Below are 27,625 nucleotides of genomic sequence, written 5' to 3' on the forward strand. Positions count from 1 at the left end.
AGTGGGGCTGTGACTCAAGGGGTAGCGTGGTAGCCTTGAGCTGAAGAGCCCAGGGACATGCTCAGGCCCAGAGTTCAAGCCTCACGATGACCACAGAATATGTGCAGTTACATATGCCTCTGACCGAATATAGGTATACTTTGACATATATTGTATTTATGTCCTATTTAATGCTGCCATTCAGAAATTCCTATAATGTGAACCTGAATATTACAACTTAAATTATGTTATAGGTACATTTCTAAGGAAAAGCTGAATTAGAAATTTTTTCTGATAGCTTAAATGTCTGTCTCCAGTTTAAGTGCTGTAGTTACATCTTCTTGAGTAATAACCTGACTTCCATTGAAATACTCTTCTTTTCTTCCTCAGAATATTTGCAGTGTTTAAATATAAGTTAAGCAGTACTAACATAGAATATATTAATAATTTATCTAACCCAGAAACTGCATAAGGCCAACCATAATTGGTATTGCACTTCACATGTTCTGTAGATCAGGTTAATGAACAAGTGCATGCCACCCCCCACCCAAAAAAAGTAGTAAGTTAAAATAGTATCATTTTGGGTGGTCGTTTAAAAATAAAGGAATTCTATTAGAGAGAAATGCAGTACATACAGAATACTTTGTTTTGTGGTTCATTTTCACTGTAACTATTGACATCCTATTTTTTAATGTTTTGATAGTTTGTGTTAAAAGTTATTTGTAATAATCTGTTGTACACATAAAAAGGATTAATGGAACACTTGTTGTAGTAGTCCTTGACTGCAGATAGTTTGGGCTTATGGGGCTGTGATTGTGGTTTAGTGGTAGAGTGCTTGCCTAACATGCATGAAGACCGGGGTTCAATTCCTCAGTACCATATACACAGAAAAAGCCAAGAAGTGGTGCTGTGGCTCAAGGGTAGAGCCTTGAGGAAAGCTCAAGGACAATGCCCAGGCCCTGAGTTTAAGGCCTAGGACTGGCAAAAAGAAAGAAAGAAAAAAGAAAAGAAAGAGCAATAGAGTACCTAATTGATGAGCATGAGATTCTAAGTTCAAATCCCTCTGGTATAAAAACAAAAAGAAATTACTTTATTGCGTGCTGCTTACAGTACTTTTTTTTCCTGCCTGCTCAAAGCTGACCCTTTTACATTCACAAGAGATTTTTAGAAAAGTCTACAAATGTGTAGGTATGGCTTGAGTTTTTTAGAAACTCAAGTTTTGGCCGTGTACAATATTTGAGATAGAATTTTTGCTTGCTTTATCACAAAATGTCCTGTAGATTATGAGGTACTATTTTACTACTTTAGTGGTAGCATATTGTATGTCCCTGAGAAAACAGAAATATTGAGTGTTTTTGGTTTATTTTTATGGATGAATGTACATTTTAAAAATAATAAACTTACATCAGGAAATAGTATCAAGGATCATCATATTGTTTGGTCTTAGGACCAACACCTCTTCAAAGAATGACCAACACCTCTTCAAAGAATGACGACCCAACAAGAAATTGGTGGCCCATGCTTCTATAACTTAACTATTCAGGAAGCTGAGATCTGAGGATTACAATTTGAAACCAGCCTGAGCAGGAAAGTCTATCTTATCTCCAATTAATTACCAAAAAGCTGGAAATGAGCCAAGCAAGGTAGCTCCTGCCTGAAATCCTAGCTACTCAGGAAGCTGAGATCTGAGAATCTAGGTTCAAATACAGCCTGGGCACTAAAATCTGTGAGACTCTTATCTCCAATTAACCACCAGAAAACTAGAAGTAGTGCTGTGGCTCAAGGGGTAGGGTGGCAGCTTTGAGCTGAAGAGCTCAGGGACAGGGCCCAGGCCCAGGCTCAGAGTTCAAGTCCCATAACTGACCAAAGGAAAAAAAAAAGTGCTGGAAGTGCTGCCATGGCTCAAGTAGTAGAGTACTAGCCTTGAGAGACAGCCACATAAGGGCTCAAGATCCAGAGTGTAAGCACTATTACTAAACACACACACACACACATAGTGAAGATCTTAAGAGCTTTTGTTTATATGTATATTGTGCAAGTTTTTAGAAAGTAAAACTTGAAGATTTAAAAAAAATTTCATTTAAAATAGCAAAGGTAATACTATCACATATTAAGTACATTAGAAAAATTTCCCAAACTGGCACTGCATTATATACTTGTAGAGTATGTGCAGGGTAGGGGGGGTGCCAGACCATGCTGAGGATTAAACCTAGGGCCTTGTACAAGGTAAGAAGCATGTACTCTTATCAAGTCACTGAACTACACCCCAGCCTTGTTTAATTAATATAAGACATCTGTTGTCTTTTATTTGAATTTACATTTCATATATTCCAGTAACCTACTTTGATTGAACTATACAAAGAAAATTCTGGCTTTACAGATGGCGAAAGGAAGGATGCCTTAATGAAGCCCTTTCAGATAATTGTCAGGCTTTGATATTATAACTAAACTGAAGTGGTTATTACTGATAGTACAGGATAGGAAATCATATTCATGAGCCTATGTTTGTCTTTCTTGCATATTTAAAAATATAATATTGTGTATTAATGACTTGAAAAAATACCAATTCCAAAAACTGTATCTCATCCAAAAAAGATAACTTTTTTTTTTTTGCCAGTCCTCGGGCTTGAACTCAGGGCCTGAGCACTGTCCTTGGGCTTTCTTAAGGCTAGAGCCCTACCATTTGAGCCAGGACCACTTCCAGCCTTTTCTTTTCCTTTTTTTTTGGGGGGGGGTGTCATAGGGCTTGAATTTGGCCTGGGTGCTGTCCCTGAGCTCTTCAGCTCAAGGCTACTGTCCTACCTCTGGGTCTGGCCATTGTCCCTTAGTTCTTTAGCGCAAGGCTACCCCCTACCCTTGAGCCAAGCTCCACTTCCCATTTTCTAGAGGTAAGGGTCTCAGGTCCTTTTGTGCCCAGGCTGGCTTTGAACCTTGATCCTCAGATCTCAGCTTCTGGAGTAGCTAGGATTAGAGGCATATGCCCTGCTTACTTCCAGCTTTTTTCCATGTATGTGGTACTAAAGAATCAAACCCAGCTCTTTGTGCATGCTAGGCAAGTACTCAACCACTAGGTCAAACTCCTGGCCCCAAATAAAGACTCTACTTTTCTATTGGGAAGAAATATTTTTCTTGAAAATTTTTCAAGAAATATTTTTTCAGACTGGGAGTTTGGCCTAGTGGTAGAGTGCTTGCCTAACATGCATGAAAACCTGGGTTTGATTCCTAGGTACCACATACATAGAAAAAGCCAGAAGTAGTGCTGTGGATCAAGTGGTAGAGCTCTTATCCTTGTGAAAGCCATAGGACAGTGCTCAGACCCAAAATTCAAGACCCATGCCCTTAGATTGACAAAAAATATATATGTGTATTTTTCAACAAAACATTTTTGAAGGAATATTTATTTTTATTTTATTTTTTTGCCAGTCCTGGGCTTGGGCTCAGGGCCTGATTACTGTCCTTGGATTTTCTCAAGGCTAGAGCTCTAACCACTTGAGCCTCAGCACCACTTCCGGCTTTTTGCTATGTATGTGGTACCGAGGAATTGAACCCTGGTCTTCGTGCATGCTAGGCAAGCACTCTACCACTAGGCCAAACTCCCGGCCAGGAATATTTTTTTTTAAGTAACAAGCTCCTTTTATTCAAGGAGAATGCCTGTCAGATATCTGAATTTATATAGTTTGTCTTTTGTTCTTACATGTAAAATTGGCAATCCATTAAAAAGAAAAAGCATTAGGCTCAGCTTGTAAATCATTCAAATAAATGCTTCTCTTCTAGACAACTGCTAAAATATAGAATTGTTTTTGTGTGTACATCCTGTCACACACAATATTAAAAAGGTATGTATATAACAGTAGATAGTTAACAAAATACTTTTTGTTGTGGGTATTAGTGGCTTGGCATTGTAATCCTAGCTACTCACCGAGACCTGGGGGATGGAGGTTCCAAGCCAGCTGGGCAGAATAGTCTTCAAGACTCCATCTCCAGCATACCACCTGCTGGACTGGCTGTATAGCTCCAGTGGTAGATTGCCAACCCTGAGTAAGAAATCCAAGGTTGAGGCCCTTCATTCAAGCCTGGTAACAGGCCAAAATAGTAATACTTACTACTATTATTGCTGTTTCATCAAGACTTTTTTTCCCCTCCTGTCCTGGGGCTTAAAGTCAGACTGGTGCTATTCCAGAGCTTTTTTGCACAAGACTAGCACTCTACCACTTGAGCCATAGCTCTTTCTTGCCTTTTTTTTTTTTTTTTCTATATGTGGTACCAAGGAATCGAACCCGGGTCTTCATGCATGCTAGGCAAGCACTTTAACCACCAGGCCAGACTCCTGGCCTTTTTTTTTTTTTTTTTAAGATAAGAGTTTCACTGACTTTTTTTGTCCTGGCTGGCTTTGAACCAAAATCCTCAGATCTCAGTATCTGAGGATTACAGGCATGAGCCACTCGAGCCCAACATAAGGAAAATATTTCAGTAAAACTGGTCTCTACCTTCATCCCATTGGGAATTTGTGGTGTTTTAAGAAAGTAATGCTAATGATAGAATGTGGTTTCTTAGTGCTTTGTATGAGTTCTACTACATCTCCTGTAGTATCTACTTACTATTACTTTACACTCTCTGTGCACGATGTCAGCGTGGTGCAAAAATGTAAAATTAGAGAGGTATTTAGCACATTTTGAGAATTGAGAATGTCAGTGATGAACAGGATGGATTTGATTGCTACTGGTGTTTGAAAACAACAGAAAGTCCCTTAATTAGTTCTCTAGGTAAAACTGAATTGCAACTCTTGAGCCTTTAACCTATGATTTTAGTAACTGGTATTGCCTTTGAAATAAAAAAAAAATGTTAATAACAGTAAGTTTGCATGACAATACATTCTTGAATTTGCGTTTTTGTACTTTTAAATTGCATACCATTTAATATTTGTGGGCTCAAAGTAAAGGAGCTCATTCTATTACAGACACTGGGTAGCTTTGTTTCTGACAGCTAGTTGTCAACTGTGTTTTAAATCAATTGTTGGGTCTTGCTGGCTCAACTTCCAAGTTGTCCTGGTCCTAACCCTGTCCTAGTGGCCAAAGACTGTTGTTGGAAAGAACACACAAAGGCCTTGTGTCCTGGGTGTCCTACTAACAAGGAGCATGTTCTCATTCCAGTGGATTAAATGTGCTGTGGTGTACATTCCCTTCCTGAATTTCTTTCTTCCTTTGGCTGGTTATTTCAGTAACAGATCATTTTCATGTGATGTAGCCTTTTCTAATTACATAGTTCTGGAGAGAATTACAGAATAAGCTTTTTCTAATTATTACATAGTCCTAGTGGAAGGGATTACCAGAATAAAATAAACTATTTCTTTCCTTGTGGTAGGATGTGATGGAGCTGCTTGAAGAAGATCTCACCTGCCCAATTTGTTGCAGTCTGTTCGATGATCCTAGAGTTTTGCCCTGCTCACACAACTTCTGCAAAAAATGCTTAGAAGGTCTCTTAGAGGGAAATGTGCGCAATTCCTTGTGGAGACCATCTCCATTCAAGTGCCCTACATGCCGTAAGGAAACTTCAGCTACTGGAGTCAATAGTCTACAGGTTAATTACTCCCTGAAGGGTATTGTGGAGAAGTATAACAAAATCAAGATCTCTCCCAAAATGCCAGTGTGCAAAGGACACTTGGGCCAGCCTCTCAATATTTTCTGCTTAACTGATATGCAGCTGATTTGTGGGATCTGTGCTACTCGGGGTGACCACACCAAGCATGTCTTCTGTTCTATTGAGGATGCCTATGCTCAGGAAAGGGATGCCTTTGAGTCCCTCTTTCAGAGTTTTGAAACCTGGCGTCGGGGAGATGCTCTTTCTCGCTTAGACACCTTGGAAACTAGCAAGAGGAAATCACTTCAGTTACTTACTAAAGATTCAGATAAAGTGAAGGAATTTTTTGAGAAGTTACAACATACTTTGGATCAAAAGAAGAATGAAATCCTTTCTGATTTTGAGACCATGAAGCTTGCAGTCATGCAAGCCTACGATCCTGAGATCAACAAACTCAATACCATTTTGCAGGAGCAACGAATGGCATTTAACATTGCTGAGGCTTTCAAGGATGTATCAGAACCAATTATATTTCTGCAGCAGATGCAGGAGTTCAGGGAGAAAATCAAAGTAATCAAGGAAACTCCTTTGCCTCCCTCTAATTTGCCCTCAAGCCCTTTAATGAAGAATTTTGATACTAGTCAGTGGGAGGACATAAAACTAGTAGATGTGGATAAACTTTCTTTACCTCAAGACACTGGCACATTCATCAGCAAGATTCCTTGGAGCTTCTATCAGCTGTTTATGGTAGTCCTTCTGCTTGGCCTTATTTTTTTCTGCCCTACCTTATTCCTTGAATGGTCTTTATTTGATGAATTGGCAAGGTGGAAGGACCATTTTTCTAACTTCAGTTCTTACCTGGCTACCTCAGCTGGTTTTATAGAACAGTCAGTTTTTTATTGGGAACAAATGGCAGATGTGTTTTTCATTTTCAGTGAAAAAGTTAAGAATTTTACTTTGGTGGTACTGAACAATGTGGCAGAATTTGTGTGCAAATATAAACTATTGTAAAATCTCTTTCAACTCTGGTTTTTTGTAAAAATAGAAATTGATATAAGGGTAGTAATTCAGATTTAGTCGATTCCAGATATTTTCTAAAAGTTTTTCTTTTAAAAATAACATGTATACCTGTTCACATTTAGTAAAATAAAGACCAAAAGTGAAGTTCTCATGTGGTAGAGTACCTGTTCAACAACGACAAGCCGGACCTGAACCCCTCGTGTCATCACCTGAGGGGTAGGGAGGAAAAAGTATAAGTTTGGTTTCCAAGTGTTCTTTTTTTTTTTTTTTTAAAGAGGGTTCTAGATTCCTTTCTCATCAAAATGTAAATTCTCCCCACCCCCCCAGAGCTGAGGACCGAATTCAGGGCCTTGTACTTGCCAGGCAAGGGCTCTTCTACTGAGCTTAAATTCTCAACCCCAAAATGTAAATTTTATATAAATGAAAACTGGTTAATGTGACACAAGAGAAAACATTTCTAGGATGGATGGATTTTTTTTTGGCCAATTTTTCATCAAAGATGACATGCTATTAGGTGATTGTGCAAGCATGTAGGTTTTTGTTTATTTGTGAACACTGGGCCTGGGCACTGTCCCTGAGCTCTTCAGCTCAAGGCTAGCACTCTAGCCCTTGAGTTATAGTACTACTTCCTGTTTTCTGGTAGTTAATTGGAGATAAGAGCCTCAATGGACTGTAGCGCCCTGGCTGGCTTTGACCCATAACCCTCAGATCTCTGCCTCCTGAGGAGTAGCTAGGATTACAGGAGTAAGCCAGGCTTAAAACATAAGGTTAACAAAAAGATTCCCCCCAAAAGATGGCAAAGTCATCCTTTTTTCCCTTAGAGTGAGTGTCCACCCCACTGACTCTACTTGCTTATAGAATTTCAAGTGAGGTTAGACTGATGTCAGCCTATAATCCTACTTGCTTGGGAAGCTGAGAAAGGGAAGCTTGCAGTTTGAGGCCAGTTTGGGCAGCAAAGGTCTGGGCTCAGTGGTACGTTTCCATAATCCTGGCAACAATGAGAAGCCTAAAGTAGGCATACCATTGTGCAAGTGCACTTCCAGATGTAACATTAAGACCCTATCTCATGAAAATAACCAGCAGAAAAACAGTCTTGAAGTCATGGCTTGAGTGGTAGAGCCACTGCCTGGTAATTTCAAGATCCTGAGTTTTAACCTCAGTATTGTTCTGCCCCAGAAGACTTTGACAGTAGATGAAACTATGTGCTGTTATAAATTACAAACCATCAGCCGAACACTGACGGTGAATAAAGATCCCCATAAAATAAAAATAATTTTCGTGCTTATAATTTAGAAGAAATAAAGATGTAATCTTACCCCGGGACTGCTTTTTAGTCTGCTTTATTTCTGTCATGGGGAAATAAAAATCATTCCTGTGAAAATCTATTAAGTAGAATAGAATTTGGTGAGAATGTCTACCTTATTTCTTCAATTAAGAGGTAAGGTAACGAGGAGTACACACACAAACACACACAAAATGGCAACTAAGTATGTATATGTGTGACAGTACTGAGGATAGACCTCAGGGGCTGGTACTTTTGTTTAGCTATTTTGATCAAGGCTGGTATTTTGCTCTTGGCTAGTGTTCTACCTATTAAGCTACTTCTGGCTTTTTGCTGGAGATGTGTCAATTTGTAGCTACAAATGGGGATTACGGGATAACAGGTCATGAGCTACCAGACCTCAGTTTGTGGTAACTACATTTTAAATTACAGAAGACATTGGGGCCAGGAATTTGGCCTAGTGGTAGAGTGCTTGCCTAGCATGCACGAAGACCCAGGTTCGATTCCTTGGTACCACATATATAGAAAAAAGCTGGAAGTGGTGCTGAGGCTCAAGTGGTAGAGCTCTAGCCTTGAGAAAGCCCAAGGACAGTGCTCAGGCCCTGACTGGCAAAAAAAAAAAAAAAGAATAAAGACATGGGTTATTTTTGACATCAGTCCTAAGATATATTTGCACCTTTCCTCTTGAACTATTCAGTTTTATCTGTTGGACCTTCCATTTTGTATACTGCAAAAGTTGCTCAGCAACACAAATCGGAAAACACAACTACGGATACACTATCTTAGGATAGTTACCTAGGACTCTGGTTCTGAGTTTGGTTACTCTCTCCCCTCTTCCTTAATCATGTATAACTAACTACATTGCTGGTAATTGGTTGATTCTGGCTGATGATTTGTAGCCTCTAGATTGAAGCAAGGGAAGAATGAGTGGTAAGGAACTGGTCACTTTGATTTTCACAAAACTCTACCATGGAGCAGTTTCCTGCCTCTCCATTGGCCAGAATGTTAGATGGCAGAGACCATGAATTCAGCATAGTTGGTGGCCAAATTTTTGTGAACAAGAGATGTTTTATTTAGTTTCATCTTAGATTTTTTGAGAAATCACCATGTTTTATTACCTTCTGACTTTTCATACTATAGTAGGCTTCAGAGAGAGGCTCTTTTCTATGAACTTGATTCTACACCAGCATCTCTTACACCAGCATCAGCTAAACGAAAGACCTGTTCTCTGGAGGTACATTTATTTTTTTTTTCCCTGGAGGTACTTTCTTAAACGGACATACTCAAGCTTTTTTCAGTGTTTGGCTCTGGCAGCAAAACAATTGAGATGCTAACTGGAAGGATTGCAGTGTTCACAAAACAACTTAGAGCACCTGCATGGAATTGTACCTCTTTCTCTCCTTCCATGACCTTCCTTCTAATACTTCCACAAAGACCTCTTATCATGACCTGCTTTTCCAGTGTAGCTCTGACAACACTGATAAGCCAAGTAGAGTCAGGTATTAGTTCCTTATGCCTAAAACTTGCCTTGGAAGAAATGCTTGATCAAACTAATGTCTTGGAGTAACAATAAAGCTGGGTAGAAGTTTTTTCTAAACCTGGACACTGTTGAGAGTAAAGGAGAGTACTCTCAAGATTTGGGACCATAGCAGTAAACCAAGACTGTCCAAGGTAAACTAGGACCATAGTCTTTGCAAGTTGAAAGAGGAAATATAGGGCCGTGAGTTTGGCCTAGTGGTAGAGTGCTCGCCTAGCATGCATGAAGACCCAAGTTTGGTTCCTTGGCACTACATACATAGAAAAAGCCAGAAATGGTGCCGAGGCTCAAGTGGTTTGGGAAGGTTCAACAGTTTCACCTGATTTGTTTACACAGTGTTCTTTCAGTAAAATCTGTCTTCAGTGGAGAAGGTGAAACGCCATTAAATATCTTTGTTAATATGGTGACCATGTACTGGAATGGGCTCTCAGAATGTTAAGGAGTGTTCCCAAGTTGTTTCTTCCTTGGTTGTTCTTGGATGGGTCCTAAGGCTGATTTCTACCCTACAGTTGGAGGCATGCTCCCTTCTATTAAAAATGTCTTAATTAGGGCAGGGAGTGTGGTCTGGTAGTAGTGTTTGCCTAGCATACACAAAGCCCTGGGTTTGATTCCTTGGTAGCCAGAAGTGATGCTGTGGCTCAAGTGGTAGAGTGCTGCTAGCCTTGAGAGCTCAGGCCCTGAGTTCAAGCTCCAGCACTGGCCAAAAAAAAAGGTCTTAATTATTTTACTGAAAGCTAGTTTTCATTTTTAGGAAGGAAAAAAAAGGCATGCATGTGTTTTTAAGCAGCATTTAAAACTTAACTATAGCAGTAGCTATCAGGAAGGGATTCCAGTATTTACCTCTCACACAACATAGCCATTGGCTTCTTACCAAATGGAGAACACTGGGCAATTGAGTATAATACTCTCCCCCCCCCACCCCGCCTGCCAGTATAACTGGGCTTGAACTCTGGACTGTGCTCTTCCTGGGCTTATTCCTTTCTTGGCTGGTGCTTTATCACTTTAGCCACACCTCCAGTTTTGTGCTAGTTAATTGAAGATAGAGTCTTGGATTTTCTTTTGGATTTTTCTGCCCAGGCCAGCTTTGAATCCACTATACTCACATCTCAGCCTCTTGAGTAATGAGTATTATAGGCACAGGACACTGGTTCTGGACAACATTACTTAAAAAGATTTTACACTTAATAGTTTCTTGCCCTTCCAAACAGGTTGAAGGTGGGGGGGGGGAAAACATAGTTCAAGTGGTACAGTGCTTACCTGGTAACGGGCTGTGAGTTTAAACCCCAGTATGCACAAAACAACACTGAAGAAAACAAAACAGGTTAAAATGGGCCAGGAGTTTAGCCTACTGGTAGAGTGTTTGCCTAGCATGCACGAAGACCTGGGTCTGATTCCTCCGTACCACATACGTAGAAAAAAAACCCAGAAATCGTGCTGTAGCTCAAGTGGTAGAGCTCTAGCCTTGAGAAAGCACGAGGACAGTGCCCAGGCCTTGAGTTCAAGGCCCAAGACTGGAAAACAAAGAACAAGGAAAAAACAGGTTAAAATGTCTTTTCCGGAAACACCAGCCAAATAAGCTGGTAATAAAATCTAATAATTTGTTAAACTGTTTTATTGGGCACAGTGTTTTACTGGTGGAAATTTTACATAAGAAAAATATCAATTTTTGATTTATAAAATTTGATCATGATTTTTGTTTTGGGATCCCTTTTCAAAATATTAGGAAAATGGTGTTAAAATTTTCAAAGAAACAGACTAGGTAAAAAAGGAAATTCAAAATGCTTTTAAAAAACTGTTCACTTGAAGAAAGTAATCATAATCTTGAAACAATCAGAAACTGAAACTATTGTGCCAAACAGTTCCTACTCTTTTATTAAAGAATTTATTAACACTGATTTTTACATCATATTTCAAATGACGTTTAACAAACAAGTATTCAAGAAGGGAATCTCTATATAGTTCCCACTCTTTTAAGTATATATACCAAATATCTATATCTAGATATATAGATTATATATATACTTTTTTCCAGTCCTGGGGACAGGACTCAGGACCTGAGCACTGTCCTTGGGCTTTCCTCAAGGTTAGTGCTCTACCACTTGAACCACAGCACCAGTTCTGCCTTTTTCTATATATATGGTACCGAGGAATTAAACCCAAGTTTTCCTGCATGCTAGGCAAACACTCTACCACTAGGCCAAAATCCCAGCCAGTATTTATATTTTAGAAGTAGCACAGTTTTTTTTTTTTAAAAAAAAGGTCTTAGTATGAGAAAAACATTTTATTTATACAATAGAAATTTAAATATATTTAAATATTAACATAAATATTTTCGGGTTATTTTCACTTGTTTAAACGTTGGACTTTTGCCTGGTACTGGTGTCTCCCATCTGTAATCCTACTCAGAAAACAGATCTAATGGTGGTTTGAAGCCAGCCAAAGCAGGAAAGTACATGAGACACTTATCTCCAATTAACCCACCAGAAAACTGGAAGTAGAACTGTGCCAGTCCTGGGGCCTGAGCGCTGTCCTTGGGCTTTCTCAAGGCTAGTGTTCTGCCACTTGACCCACAGCACCACTTCTGGCTTTTTCTGGGTATGCGGTACGGAGGAATCGAACCCAGGGCTTTGTGCATGCTAGGCAAGCACTCTATCACCAGGCCATGCTCCTGGCCCTCGTTCACTTCTTGGTTTGAATCTAACCAGTTATTTTTCAAAGGTGAAGAATGGTAGAATAAGCCTACTAGAGTGATGTGTCATCTAACTTATTTTGTATGTTCCACATGTTTGAATTACTAGACCTTATTAACCTAGCAAGTTAATTATCTTTTTTTTTTTTTTTTTTTTTTGCCAGTCCTGGGCTTGAGCTCAGGGCTTAAGTACTGTCCTTGGACTTTCTCAAGGCTAGCACTCTACCACTTCAGCCTCAGCACCACTTCCGGCTTTTTGCTATGTATGTGGGGTACTGAGGAATTGAACCCGGGTCTTCGTGCATGCTAGGCAAGCACTTTAACCACTAGGCCAAACTCCCGGCCCCAATTATTATCTTTTTAAGTAGTAGATAAGCGTAGCTTCTTTTCTTTAAATTTTCTACATTATTAAGCCAAAGTTATGGTCAAAAGATTTGTTCTGGGCCGGGAGTTTGGCCTAGTGGTTAAAGTGCTTGCCTAGCATGCATGAAGATCCGGGTTCCATTCCCTGGTACCACATACATAGAAAAAAGCCGGAAGTGGTGCTGAGGCTCAAGTGGTAGAGCTCTAGCCTTGAGAAAGTCCAAGGACAGTGCTCAGGCCCTGAGCTCAAGCCCAGGACTGGCAAAAAAAAAAAAAAGATTTGTTCTTTCTGATCCTTTCACTATTCAGACAGGTTTAAATGGAAAAGAGTGAGTTGCCTTTAGATTTAAAATATAAGGATAGAGTACTTGCCTCACAGGCCCTGGACCCTGAGTTTTACCTCAGCACTGCTATAGATAGACAGATCAAAGATAGATAGATAGATTGGCAGATTAGAATTTTATTTCCTCTTGGTTTCTTTTATTCCATCTTTGTTGTACCTAGAAGTGTTTTTTAATCCATTCATCCTCATACCAAAGAATTTAGCTCAGCAGTTTCTAGCAAATATATTCCAGTTTGTTATTAACTACTGTTGTTTGTATCTTTTTTCATATATTTTTATTGTGATTAATAGAAGGGTTACATTATATTCGCCAGATAGAAGGTGCATTACTTCACATACATTGATACCCTTTCTCATGTCTTGGTCCCCATTTCCCTCCCCCACCCCCGCCCCTCATCTTTTTTTCCTCCCTTCCCTATTCAACTTCAAATAACCAAATATGCATTTATACAATATATCAGATAACCAGGTGAGATACTGTGACAATATGAGATAACCAAGGGACTGCAAAAGAGATGAGATAACATAGTACGTTAAAGACAACAATCACTCATTATTTGGCTTTTGTTTCTATATCCTGGAGGTCTTTTCATTTAGTGTCATACTATATGGCCTTATGTATCTAGGTTTTGTTCTATTGTAAATCTCTACTAGGCGAGCCCAAGGTTTCTACTGATTATGACAAATGAAGGAAACCATTGAGCCTATATATTCCTTTGAGTCTGGCTTACTTCAATTGTTTGTATCTTAATTCTAAGATATTTTATAGCTTTCTCTTTGACAAATGTTTCTCAGATATATAATTAAGAGTTGAGTCCTGATGAAATGCTTTACTAATGTTGAAATTCTGTTGTATCAAACAATAACCTTTTTGGGTGTGCTTTGACATTTGGTAGTTCTTAGGTTTTGCCATTACTTTCGTTGTCAAGTAGGAGTTTCTAATTTGAGCTACAACACCTATTGTTTCAATTATGATCATTAAAAGTTACTGATGTATCCCAGCATCTTTTTTAACCCCATAAAGCTACACAGCTTAGGTCTCTCTCTGGAACATATTTCTTTTCTGTATCTCATAAAAAATAACTAGCAAAACTATATACACATATTGCTTATATACCCAAAGCAACATTCTTGTTTTGCAGTAAGGAAGAAGTAATATATCTACATCTATGTAGAAATGTTACATTGACTTTAGTCTTAAAGCCAATGTATAGCCAGAAAAGATTCAAGCATTTTTCTTGTATTATGTGTACTTGTTCTATGGGGTTGCCCGAGGGATAAAGTGTGTTGCTATTTTCACTTCAGAGGTTCTTTGACCCCAAGTTTTGCAAAGTTGCTAAGTAAAAACTGACAGTCAATCTTGAAATGTCTGTAAGGTTTCATCTGTAAAAAGGAAAAAGGATTTGATGGAATGGAGAAAAATCCATAATGTCAATTTTAAGTTAGATGTGGTGGAAAATTGTACATGTACAAAATGTTCATAGAAACAATCAGATTGAGTGAATCAAATTGAAAATGAAAACATATTTTAAAGTGTACTTTAAAAATTAGGTCAATGGGCCGGGAGTTTGGCCTAGTGGTTAAAGTGCTTTCCTAGCATGAGCGAAGACCCAGGTTTGATTCCTTGGTACCACATACATACAAAAAAGCTGGAAGTGGTGCTGAGGCTCAAGTGGTAGAGCTCTAGCCTTGAGAAAGTCCAAGGACAGTGCTCAGGCCCTGAGCTCAAGCCCAGGACTGGCAAAAAAAAAAAAAAAATTAGGTCAATGATGATCTGTGATCAAACGGTTTGCTACACAAAATGATTTTTCAATGAAAATACACTACATTGGTTATATTACTGTAAGAATTGATGTGACTTGGAAATCACAGCAAGCATAAGGTCTCAAAAAGTTATTATGAGGTAACCAAAGTTATAATTTGGATTTGAAGATTAAGGTTAAAAAAAATCTGAGCTGGGTGCAGTGGCTCATACCTGTTATCCTAACTACTCAAGAAGCTGAGATCTGAGGATCAAAGTTCAAAGCCAGCTGAAGCACTAAATCCAAGAGAGTCTTATCTCCAATTAACCACCAGAAAACTGGAAGTGGCACTGTGGCTCAAGGGTTAGGGCGGTAACCTTGAGCCAGAAAGCTCAGGCCCAGAGTTCAAGCCCCATGACAAAAAAAAAAAAAAAATCAAAGAATGTTGTGTAGCCAGGGTTGGTGCTCATGCTTGTAATTCCAGGCCACAGGAAGTCGAGGCAGGAGGACTGAAAGTGTGAGACAGTCTGGGTAAAACAGCAGGACCCTGTTCCAAAAAGGAGAGAAAAACAAAAAACCCTAAGGGCTGGCAGTTTGGTTTAGTGGTAGAGTGCTTGTCTAGCATACGCAAAGACCCCCAGGGTTCCATTTGTCAGTACTACATACATAGAGAAAAGCTGGAAGTGGTGCTTTGGTTCAAGTGGTAGAGCTCTAACCCCGAGAAAGCCTAAGGACAGTGCTCAGGCCCTGAGTTCAAGCTCCGTGATTGGCAAAAAAAAAAAAAGGCAAAAAACCTAAAACCAAAAAGTCTGGTACTTTGGATATATAAGCAATATGTGTATATAGTTTCGCTACTTAGTAAAAGAATATTTTATAATTCAACTTCTTGTAAGCGTCTCAGGTATGCTTCCACAAAATCTAAAAAAAAAACGAAAATTGGCCAATGGAACAAATGTCCTTAGCTTATTTTATTAAAGGAAGGCTTTCATCTGGTCAACACTAGAAAATTATCCCCCGAAGACAAAAGTGAATGCTATAGCTTTGAAAGGATAAGTCCTGAAGTCTTCACAGTGAATAAAACACCAGAATCAGAGACTGTCATGCCAGAACAATCTCAGAGAAAGAAACGAAGTTGTTCTATTTTAGAGTAAAAGGAAATTACCACTTTCTTGTTTGGAAATTCCCTACCTGGGACATTTGTGTTGAATTTGTACTTAAACTTTACTTTTGTCCTCCTACTATGCCATCTGTGTGCAACTAGGTCTCAACAGTGCTTAAGGCACAAAAATCCATGTTTTCAAGGAGCTTACATTCAAATAAAGAAAACCATAACAGCAGAAGATTCAAATAAGTTCACTAATCTAAAATGTATAAATTATGATATTAAAATATTATGTGGTCCTTACAAAGAATAAAGCAGCAGTTTATAAACTGATAAAGATGCTCAAAATAAGTGGATAGGGTTTAAGTATATGAGGAATACTTCACTAGATGGCATGGATGTATATCTATTAAAAATTAAAAAAAGGAGGGCTGGGAGTTTGGCCTAGTGATAGAATGCTTGCCTAGCATGCATGAAGACCCAGGTTTGATTCCTTGGTACCATATACATAGGAAAAGCCAGAAGTGGTGCTGAGGCTCAAGTGGTAGAGCTCTAGACTTGAGAAAGTCCAAGGACAGTGCTCAGGCCCTGAGTTTAAGCCCAGGACTGGCAAAAAAAAAAAAAAAAAGAAAAAGGAGCCATAACTGAGAAATTGTGAGTGTATATGTCAGAGAGTATGGGGATTGTTACAGTATATTGTGGCTCATTGTTTCTCATGCTCTTTGTGTGACACTTCCACATAAGAGTAAACAAGTTGAAATTTCTAGAAGTTTTCTACAGATTTTTATACTCTGTTGTGGGGAAAAATTATACATCATGAAAAAATAATGTTAATATTAACTGAAAATAATCATCCAAATAAGATATGCCCTTTTGGGCCTGGGAGTTTGGCCTAGTGGTAGAGTGCTTGCCTAGCATGCACGAAGACCCGGGTTCGATTCCTCGATACCCCACATACATAGCAAAAAGCTGGAAGTGGTGCTGAGGCTCAAGTGGTAGAGTGCTATGCTAGCCTTGAGAAAGACCAAGGATAGTGCTCAAGCCCTGAGCTCAAGCCCAGGACTGGCAAAAAAAATTAAGAAGAAATGCCCTTTTAATAAACTTTTTGTTTTGTTTTTCTGTTTTTATTTTTCTATAGAAAAGCCAATTTGTTTTTTCAATGTATATTTTTAGTTTTGGGAGATGATGTGATTTAACTAATTAGAACAGTTGGCATGGTTATACATGTACCTTTACTTAGTTCTGTAGTGATAAAGCTGATAAAAGTATTAAAAACTATTAAGTGAGTTTAAAAGTATGAAAGCAGATAGTTCTATAACTGTAATTTGGCAGGGAATAGGCATTCACTCTCATTTTCAGGAAATATTTTTAAAATTTCTTTTTCAGAAAATAGTGTTGAGATTAGAATGTTTTCTTTTTAGTAACAGCAGAAATAATATCTATGGAAACATGTCATACATATAATATTCATTGAATATTTATTGATATCTACAAAGTGCCAAATACTGAACAAAAGAATCCTGTACCTCTAGAGTTTGTCATCATCGTAATTCTTAATATCAACAATTAATTTAAGTTAAAATAAGCCTTTCAAATAGTTTCTCCAAACTCATGGATTCACAGTGCTAAAGTTCCTAGGGGAGATTGCCACAGTTTTCAACAATATATTATTCACTGGGCACTAGTGGTTCAAACCTGTAATCCTAGCTACTCAGGAGGCTGAGATTGGAGGAGGCAGGGAAGTCCACAAGAATCATCTCCAGTTAAGTATCAGAAAAACTAGAAGTGGCGATGTGGCTCAAATGGTAGAGCACTAGCCCTGAGTTTAGGACCAGCACACACACAAAGATCTAAGTCTTGGACCAGCAAGGGGAAAACAACAACAACAACAACAACAACAAAGAAACAGACTTATTACCCAGTAGAACAGGACGGAGAACATATTATGGTTAATTGACTTTTAATAAAAATGCTAAGAATATACAATAACAATCAGACAATCTCTTCAGTATATGGTATAAGGAAAACTAGTTATCTGCATACCAAAGAATTAAACTGGCCCCTTAATTCATACCATATATAAGAATTAAAAATAGATTAAAGATGTAGGTGAAGAGTTGAAATAAACTACTTGAAGAAAATAAAAGCAGAAAGCTCTTACTTTGTATCTTGGATTTCTTGGATATGACTTTCAAAATACAGGAACAGAAGCAAAAATAGACAAATAGGACAAACTTAAAAAGGTGATTGTATATAGAGATTCCCGTCATGAATACTTGTTTGTTAAATATGACATTTGAAATATGATGTAAAAATCAATGCTAATAAAATCTAAAAAACAAAAAAAATCTGTCTTAAGCTATTCCTTTCTCTCTCTCTCTCTCTCTCTCTCTCTCTCTCTCTCTCTCTCTCTCTCTCTCTCTCTCTCTCTCTGCCTCTCTTTCTCTCTTTTCCACGTATGGTTAATCTCATGAGGTTACCGTATCTGAATTTGTATACTGGTATGCTGTATACACACTTATTGGTTTATTTGAAATAGGGAAGGGATGGGGAAACCAGATGACTGGTGGGGAAGTGGGCCAAAAACATGAGAAGGGTATCATGTTTCAAGAAATAATGTACTCACCACCTGACCAATGTAACTGTGACCCCTCTATACATTATCCTGACAATAAAATACAAAAAAATTCTGTATCTGTGTGTCTGTCTTCAGAAAATAATTTTCTTTCTCTGCTGACCACATGAATATATATACTTATATATCTGTATTTATAAGGACACAAATATATATATACATTTCATTAGGGAAAATATAGTTTTAGAGTGGGTAGTTTCCTACTTTTAGTAACTATTTTAGAGATTAACTCATTTATAAATGTGTCCATATGCCTGTCAATTTCATCTCTGTAAGTTTCTTGTGTTCACTATAAAAGGATACTATATCTAGGATGTCCAGATATACAAATAAATAAGTGAAAAAGTCTTGTTGTAGAAAGAGGCAAATGTTAGAGATAAGACTATTTGAGGTCGCTGAGTACAGTGGCTCATGCCTATAATCCTAGCTACTCAGGAGGCTGAGATCTGAGGTTCGTGCTTCAAAGCCAGATGGGACACTAAAGTCTGTGAAACATATCCAGTTAAAACACTAGAAAAGTGGAAGTGGCATTGTGGCTCAAGGGGTAGGGTGGTAGCCTTGATCTGAAGAGCTCAGGGACAACCCCACCCAGAGTTCAAGTCCCATGTCCACAAAAAAGAAAAAAAATGGATTATTAAATGCACTATAGACTATTAAACATTCTTCGCCTGTTTTAGAAAACATTCCCTTTTTTGGGGGGCAGTCCTGGAGCTTGAACTTAGGACCTGAGCACTGTCCTTGGGCTTTTTCAAGGTTAGGGATCTACCACTTGAGCCACAGCACCACTTCTGTCTTTTTCTATGTATGTGGTACTGAGGAATCAAACCCTGCCTTCTGCATACTTGGCAAGCACTCTACCACTAGGCCAACTCCCAGCCCCCTTAGAAAACATTTTCATATGGACACTAATTGACTCTTAGCTTCTTGACTGAATGTCTGTTTTAAGTTCTAAGAAAAACAATACTGGGGGTCCAGGAAGACCCAAGTTCAACTCCTCAGTACCACATACATCGAAAAAGCTGGAAGCAGTGCTGTGGCTCAAATGGTAGAGTGCTAGTCTTGAGAAAGCCCAAGGACAGTGCTCAGGCCGGAGTTCAAGCCCCAGGACTGACTGCCCCCCCCAAAAGAGAGAGAGAGAGAGAGAGAGAGAGAGAGAGAGAGAGAGAGAGAGAGAGAGAGAGAGAGAGAGAGAGAGAGAGAGAGAGAGAGAGAGAGAAAAGAAAAAAGTAGTGGAGGGCCAGGAGTGTGGCCTAGTGGTAGTCCTGGGTTCAATTTCTTGGGAGCACAGACACAGAAAATGCTGGAAGTGGTGCTGTGACTCAAGTGGGTAGAGTGATAGCTTTGAGTAAAGCTCAAGAACAGTTCCTAGGCCCTGAGTTCAAGCCCCAGGACTTGCAAAAGAAAAAAAAAAGTGTTAGGTACAGCACAAAAGAAAACAAGAAATAAACACATAGGTGGCATAATAAATAGGACTTGTTTTCCAAAACTATAATATGCCTATATCTTATCTAACCATGCATGAGTTTTAAGTAGGCAGGCTTCTCTACACTTTCACATTTCACATGGATATTTCAGATTCTGAAAACTTTTTACTCTATCAGCTGAGTTAAAATACCATGTTTACAATTTCTTGTACCTCATAATTTCACCACTTCCAGAAAGAACTTGAATTTCTTTGACTCAACTAGAGACTTAGATGGAGAGGCTTGTTTTACCTCATTTGGAATAAAAGACCCCAAAAGAAGTTGGTCACAATGTCTAAGGTTTCTTGGTTCTTTTAAGACGGGAACCAGAATTGTGATTCCTTAGTGGTCTTTCTATTCTCCCACACTGCTCAGCTATGAATAGGCTTAAGCAGAAACATTAGTAAAGTTATACTCTCAGTAAACAAAATAGAAAAGCAAGAATTAAAGCAGATTCAGATGGTTGAAGTTCAAGTAACAGCCTATAGGTATTTTCCACTATAAGTTTACCTAAGCAATTTCACTTCTAAAAGATGAAAATACACACACGTATATAGGAACACTAACTCAACACTTACAGCATAGTAAATGAGCCCAGCTTAAACTGTAAATAGACATAATTTGCTAACAAAAATAAAGTGACGAGGGTGCTTCACAATTAAAAAACATTAATAAACAGAATGAATGTCACATGACCATAATTGATATTAAATTATTACTTACCTCTGTGATTAGGAGCTATAAAAAGATAGAAGTCAGCAGACGAGGCATGTAAGTCAGAGGAAACTAGGACAAAAAAAAAAGAGAAAAGTTTCCCAGTTTTGGAAAAATCAAGTTGTATATCCACTGGACTTAGTCAAGTGATTCAAGGATTAAGGTACAATGGACCCAAGATTCTAAAATGTCCTGGAGACATTACCAAAGTGTTTAAAGGCTAGTTTGAAAGTGTAGCTTTACATTTTTCATTTCCTTAGCTATCCCTAAAATTAATTAAACATGCAGAATGACAGGAGGCTTTGCATCTGTGTGCTGGTCCTGGGGCTTGAACTAAAAAGTTTGGGCACTGTCCCTGATCTTTTATGTATAAGGCTAGCACTCTACCAACTTGAGTCAGTGATCTACTTTTGACTTTTTTAGTAGTTAATTGGAGATAATGCTCATGGACTTTTCTGTTTGGGCTGGCTTTGTACCTTGATCCTCCAGTCTCAGCCTCCTAAGTAGTTAGGATTACAGGTGCCTGGCAAGAGACCATTTTTTTTTTTTTTTGCCAGTCGTGGGGATGGAACTCAGGGCCTGAGCACTGTCCTTCAGCTTTCTCAAGGCTAGAACTCTACCACTTGAGCCACAGCACCAGTTCCGGCTTTTTTCTGTGTATGTGGTACCAAGGAATCGTACCTGGGTCTTCATGCATGCTAGGCAAGCACTCTACCTCTGGGCCTAACTCCCCCCCCCCCCCACACACACACCAAATTTTCTTTTTTGCCAGTACTAGGACTTGTACTGAGGGCTTGAGCACTGTCCTTCCGTTTTCTCAAGGCTAGAGCTCTACCACTTGAGCCTCAGCACCACTTCTGGCTTTTTGCTATGTATGTGGTACCGAGGAATCGAACCCGGGTCTTCGTGCATGCCAGGCAAGCACTTTAACCACTAGGCAAAACTCCCGGCCCCATGGGTACCTGAATATTGAGTCATCACTCTTGAAATGTTTGGATCTAATATCCACATATCAAGGAGACCATGTAAAAAGAAGCTATTTTTTAAAGTAATTATTAGTACGATTGGAGTCTACAAAATTGTTACTATAAAATCCAAATATATGCTTTGTTGATTTATTCACTGTGTGTCTGTGTGTGTGTGTGTTGGTGCTTGAACTCAGAATATAAGTGCTGTCCCAGAGCTTTTCTGCATAAAGCTAGCACTCTCTATCACTTGATCCACTTCTGGCTTTTTTGATGGTTAATTAGAGATAAGAGTCTCATGAACTTTCTTGCCTAGGCTGGCTTTGAACTGTGTTCCTCAAATCTCAGCTTTCTGAGTATCAAGGATTATAGGTGTAATCAGTACCTGATTGATTTTTTAAACTCCTACAGTTTATTTAGTACTGATTTTTGGGGGGAGGTTATTAGTTTTCTTTAGACTCAGACTTGTTTACGGCGATTAAAATGTTTCAGACCTAGCTCGGTGTGGTGGCATACACCTGTAATCCAGGCTACTCAGGAGGCTGAGATCTGAGGATCAAGGTTCAAAGCCAGCCTGGGCACAAAATGGCCTGAGACTCTTATCTCTAATTAACCTCTAGAAAAGAGGAAGTGGGGCTTGGCTCAAGGGTAGCACAGTAGCCTTGAGCTGAAGAGCTCAGGGACAACGCTCAACTGGAGTTCAAGCCCCATGACCCACACACACACACACACAAAAAAGTTTTCAACCTTCATTTTCTTGTTAATGTTCTTTTTCCATCAAAAACAAGTATCCAGATAAGGGATCTCAATGATCCAAACCTATTTTTCCTATGTTCTGAAATTTCTTGTTAACTCTCTTCTGAAATGCCACAGTCACATTCTTGGAAAACTGTTTTCCTGGTTTTCAATGTTTCATTTTCTATCACAGTCCTTCAGCTAGAATGCCAGATCTTTGTGCTATGCTATTTCTTGAAACTGGAGACCAGTACACTCTACCAATTCAATTACTTGTCTTTCCATTTGGAAATTAAAACCATTTCAATTTTATAAAATGTTAACAGCCTGAATTACTTGATTTTACATGCTCAATGTCACGTTTTTAGTATAATTCTGGGAAGGAATATATTTTGTTTATTAAAAGACTCAAGAAGAAACACATTTCAGTCATTGACCCTCATAACTGATATTAATGTAGACATGTTCTTACAGACACAAGCTTGAGATGTGATACTCTAAGGAAAAAACAGAAAGCTCTAATTCATTTTTGGAAACATTTATTTACATAAGTTTTGTGTGTGTGTGTGTGTGTTTTCAGGGAAAGGATTTGCAGTCCTTAATAAAAAGCATTAGTTGTTTACCTTTATTTGCTTCTGTAAGTTCTTCCAAATTTGTCCTCTCCAGTCTGACTTACAATAGAATTCCAGTTTGGAATATCTAGCTACCTTTAATTAAAACATTTTCAAACTCAATACTTAAATATCAGGTTAAATATGACATTACACAAATGGGATCCCAAGTCTTCCTCTCAAACTTGCTTAAGTGTCCTCTTTTGTCCTTTCAGTGATAAATATCACTATGATTTTCCAATCTAGAAAGTACATATTTATGCCTTTCTTTTTTCTTTTTTTTGCCAGTCCTTGGGACTTGAACAAGTCCTGAGCACTGTCTTTGGGCTTTTCCAAGCTAAAGCTCCACCCCTCGAGCTATATCACCACTTCCGGTTTTTTCTATGTATGTGGTGGTACCAAAGAATTGAATCTGGGTCTTCTTGCATGCTAGGCAAGTACTCTACCAGTGGGCCAAACTCCTGGCCCCATATTTATGCGTTTTCATGTTAAACCATCATAGTGTGTTTTTCCTCAGCCTTTCAAGTGCTGGTTACAGCTATATCCCTATGCATGGCAATCGCCTCCATTTTTACTGCCAATACTCAGATTTTCTTGATTTCTTGCACTTTGATTCAGGTTCTTGGCCATTAGATTTTCTTAGAAAATAGCATTAGGGGGTTGGTCTAGTGGTAGAGTGCTTGCTCTAGCATGTATAAAGCCCTGGGTTTGATTCCTCAGTACCACATACACAGAAAAAGCTAGAGGTGGTGCTGTGGCTCAAGTGGTAGAGCCCTGGCCTTGAGAAAAGCCCAAGGACAGTGCCCACACCCTGAGTTCAAGCCCCAGGTCTGACAAAAAAGAAAAAGAAAAAAAAGTATTCTGACAATTAAGTTCCAAATGCTTCAAGATGCTATGATGTCTCTCCATTCCCTGCTATATCAAGACCCATCTGTGACTTGTTTTCCTGGCAAAGGCTCAATACCTTAGTTATAACCTGGCTATTCAAATTTATTTTGCCTCAGGCCTTATGACCTTTGAGGGAAATGTTGCATCTAACTTTAACTTTAAAAATATTACTTTTTTTCACGTAAAGTTTTCCCTTTTTATGTTAAGAAAACCAAGTCACACAGTCAAGATGTTAATATAACAAAAGTGAAGAGAAATAAATCTGATTTTTTTTCCTTCTGTAATGTTAAAGGAAATTTCCAAAATTATGGTGATTTTTTTTTTTTTTTGCCAGTCCTGGGCTTGAGCTCAGGGCCTGAGCACTGCCCTTGGACTTTCTCAAGGCTAGAGCTCTTCCGCTTGAGCCTCAGCACCACTTCTGGCTTTTTTCTATGTATGTGGTACCGAGGAATCAAACCTGGGTCTTCATGCATGCTAGGCAAGCACTTTAACCACTAGGCCAAACTCCCGGCCCCAATATGGTGATTTTTTCATAGGTATTTCAGATTGTTTAATAGTCCTCCTTTCTGTTTAAAAGTAATATATCAGTGTGCTATATATATGTAAAATGGCATACGGGAGAGGTATGCTGGTTCTCCTCTATGGCCATAAAAATTTGAGACATGAAAGAGACAAATTCAATCTCTCACTTGAACCTTATAGGATTAACTGAAGTCAGCAATTTCCTTGCCTGGATCCCCATAAGCAATCCATAGCACAGCCAATTTCCAATTTAGAACATGATAATACTTCACTTTTCTAAAGTAAGAAGAACTTAAACTTCTGATTACATCATTTCTATATAAAGTTTGCAAGCTACCCAAATATTTCTTTATGGCATAATTTTAAAAAATTATTTGTTTAGTCTGGTCCTGGGGCTTAAAGTCAGGGCCTGGGCACTATACCTGAGCTTTTTTGCACAAGGCTAGTGTTCTACCACTTGACACACAGTTCCACTTCTGTTTTTTTGGTATTTAGTTGCAGATAATAGTTTCGTGGACATGACTGCAGTGCCTGGCACTGATGACTGTTTTTTTGGTCAGTTCTGGGGCTTAAACTCTGGGCCTGGGCATTGTCCCTGCGCTGTTCAGCTCACAGCTACTGTCCTACCACTCGAGCCACAGTGCCACTTGCAGTTTTCTAGTGATTAATTGGAGATAAGAATTTTACGGTCTTTAGTCCCCTGGCTGGCTTTGAATCTTGATCCTCAGATTTCAGCCTCCTAAGTAGCTAGGATTACAGGTGTGAGCCACCTCACCCGATACTGATGACTTTTAACCTGCTTATTTTCATGTCCTTCTAAACCAGTGGGAAAACTAATTTTTTATATATGGTCAATCACCATTTTAATAAAATGCATACTGGTGACAGTGAAGAGGATAGGAATAACAGAGAAGACTGCTTCTGAACAGAATGCTAAGACAGAAAAAACAGCGCTGGAGGAATATCAATTCCAAACTTTAGACTCTATTACAGAGCCATAGTAACCAAAACAGCTTGGTACTGGCATAAGAACAGGCCTGAGGACCAATGGAATAGAACTGAGGACCTAGAAGTCAACCCGCAGACTTATGGCCACCTAATCTTTGATAAGGGAGCCAAAAAATAGAATGGAAAAAAGACAGTCTCTTCAACAAGAGGTGCTGGCAGAATTGGTGAAGCACCTACAGAAAACTAAACTTGGATCCTTCTATGTCACCCTGAACCAGGATTAATTCCAAATGGATCAAATACCTTGATGTAAAAGCAGATACACTGAAAACTTTACAAGAAGGAATAGGAGATACACTAGATCTCCTTGGCACAGGTCAAAACTTTCTTAAGACCCAGACACACAACAAATTGAAGCACGTTTGGACAAATGGGACTGCATTAAACTGCAGAGCTTCTGTATGGCAAAGGACATAGCTAGCAAGTTAAATAGAAAGCCCAGAGTGGGAGAAGATCTTCACTAGCCATACAACAGACAAAGGCCTCATATTTAAAATATATCTACAGCTAAAAAAAAATTGAATCTCCAAAATAAGTCTTCAAAGAAACAACCATCCCATTAAAAGATGGGCTAAAGACTTAAAGAAAGACTTCTCTGAAGAGGAAATAAGAATGGCCTATAGACACATGAAGAAATGCTCAACATCTCTGGCTATAAAAGAAATGCAAATCAAAACAACTTTGAGATTCCACCTTACTCCAGTTAGAATGGCCATTATCAAGAAATCTAGTAACAACAGATGCTGGCAGGGATATGGCCAGGAGGGGATCACTACTCCACTGTTGGTAGGAGTGTAAACTCATTCAACCACTATAGAAAGCAGTATGGCGATTCCTCAAAAGACTAAACATAGAGCTCCCCTATGACCCAGAAATTCCATTCATTGGCATTTACGCAAATGTCCAGAAACAAGAACATACTAAATGCCGGGGCCAACCGGCAGCAAACCAGGGTTCGCAGATTGGGGTTCCTGAAATCGGGGGCAAGGACTAGCAAGAAATAGAAGAGAGACAGACACACCGGGTCCGGGATGTCCGCAGTCCAGGTAAAGACTCCCGAGACTGCCGTGTTTATTTTCCACTCCCGCTTCTTCCCTCCTCCAGACCCAGGGAACCTCCAGGTGTTACATTCATATGGTAATTCTCAGGTAATTTACATAGAATAGGGCCAGAAAACAATAAGACAATAAAGCCATCGTCTGATGCAAGTCAAGGTACAGTTTGATTCCACTTTGGCTCCCAACAACTAAAGCCACTAGCACAACCATATTTCATTGCATCACTATTTACCATAGCAAAATATGTAACCAACCCAGATGCCCCTCAGTTGATGATTGGATCAAGAAGATATGGTACTTAAACACAATGGAATTCTATGCTGCCATCAGAAAGAATGTAAGGAAATAAAAGACTTGGAAAAAATCCTATTAAGTGAAGTAAGCCAGACCCAAAGGAACATAGGCTCAATGATTTCCCTCATTTGTATAATTAGTACACATCTAGGACTCTCCTAGCAAAGGATTATAATAGCTTAAAGCCTAGGCACATAAGGTCATAGAGGATAAGACTAAATGAAAGGATCTGTAGGACAGAGAAACAAGAGCTTTATCTTGTGTGATTGTTGCTCTTAATGTACTGTTATTTCTCTCTTTTTTTTTTTTTGCCCTTTGGTTAATCTCGTATTGTTACTGTATCTGACTTTGTTACTTGGTATATTGTATATATGTTCATTTGTTTATCTGAAATAGGAAAGGGAAAGGGAAAACAAGATGATTGGGAGGGGGTGGAGGAAGGAAATGGGGACTAAAACATGAGAAGGGTATCAACGTGTGAGAAGTAATGCACTTATTATCTGGCAAATGTAATTGTAACTCCTCTATACATTACCCCCGACATGAAAAAATAAAATTTAAAAAATGACTGCTAAGATTATGAATATACACTGACTAGGAACTGTGTATTGAAAGGTTTCATTATCTGAGACCTCCAAAAGGAGGACAAATAGAAGATTGCTTAATATTTTTTTTATCACCATACACTAATTGTTTGTGATGTCTATATGTACGTAATGAGCTATGATCAAATTTGTCTCCTATAACTTAAGATTCTTACATTTAAACTATCAATCTATTAGTCATTTTCACATTGAATATATTTCACTGTATATGGTATTCTTTTTCAAAAAATTCATTTTATTTTATTGTAAAGGTGATATACAAAGAGGTTATAGTTACACAAGTTAGTTCTAATTCTTGAAGAATTAAATGAATCCTAATTTGAGTTACTTTGTTATATCAGAGCAATTTTTCTCAGACTAATAAAATCAAGTGATGCATAAAAAGAATAATCATTATTTCAGATATTAAATATGTGCATAGTAGCTATTAAGATATTAAATACAATAAGTGAAAATTAAAAGCAAATACTGAAGAGGTTTTAAGATTTTTGAT

At 38.6% G+C, this 27,625-nt stretch overlaps 2 protein-coding genes and 1 long non-coding RNA gene across 10 annotated transcripts in view; 2 read left to right on the plus strand and 1 right to left on the minus strand.

Moving 5' to 3' along the window:
* Trim13 (tripartite motif containing 13) overlaps nt 1–6,573 on the plus strand; it is a 40,509-nt gene extending 33,936 nt beyond the window's left edge. For all 8 annotated transcript variants that reach the window (XM_090342183.1, XM_090342185.1, XM_090342179.1 and 5 more), the window contains one exon: nt 5,341–6,573. In XM_090342183.1, the coding sequence (XP_090198309.1) occupies nt 5,347–6,567 (1,221 nt within the window). In that variant the 5' untranslated portion in view covers nt 5,341–5,346 and the 3' untranslated portion in view covers nt 6,568–6,573. The remainder of the gene's footprint in view (nt 1–5,340) is intronic.
* A 1,422-nt stretch (nt 6,574–7,995) lies between these two features.
* On the plus strand, nt 7,996–17,983 carry Kcnrg (potassium channel regulator). The gene is given in 7 exon segments (XM_090341796.1): nt 7,996–8,819; nt 8,821–8,919; nt 8,921–9,294; nt 9,297–9,357; nt 10,604–10,610; nt 15,379–15,496; nt 15,499–17,983. Coding segments are annotated over 7 exon segments (882 nt in total). The 5' UTR covers nt 7,996–8,781; the 3' UTR covers nt 15,684–17,983.
* Nucleotides 17,984–20,136: 2,153 nt separating this feature from the next.
* Nucleotides 20,137–27,625, minus strand: part of LOC150057001 (uncharacterized) — a 43,816-nt gene continuing 36,327 nt past the window's right edge. The window contains exon 8 of the long non-coding RNA XR_016537112.1: nt 20,137–20,518. This is a non-coding gene — a long non-coding RNA (uncharacterized LOC150057001). The remainder of the gene's footprint in view (nt 20,519–27,625) is intronic.

Source organism: Megascapheus bottae, chromosome 11 (assembly GCF_031878675.1).
Source record: "Megascapheus bottae isolate mThoBot1 chromosome 11, mThoBot2.hap1, whole genome shotgun sequence".
Classification (NCBI taxonomy): Eukaryota; Metazoa; Chordata; class Mammalia; order Rodentia; family Geomyidae; genus Megascapheus; species Megascapheus bottae.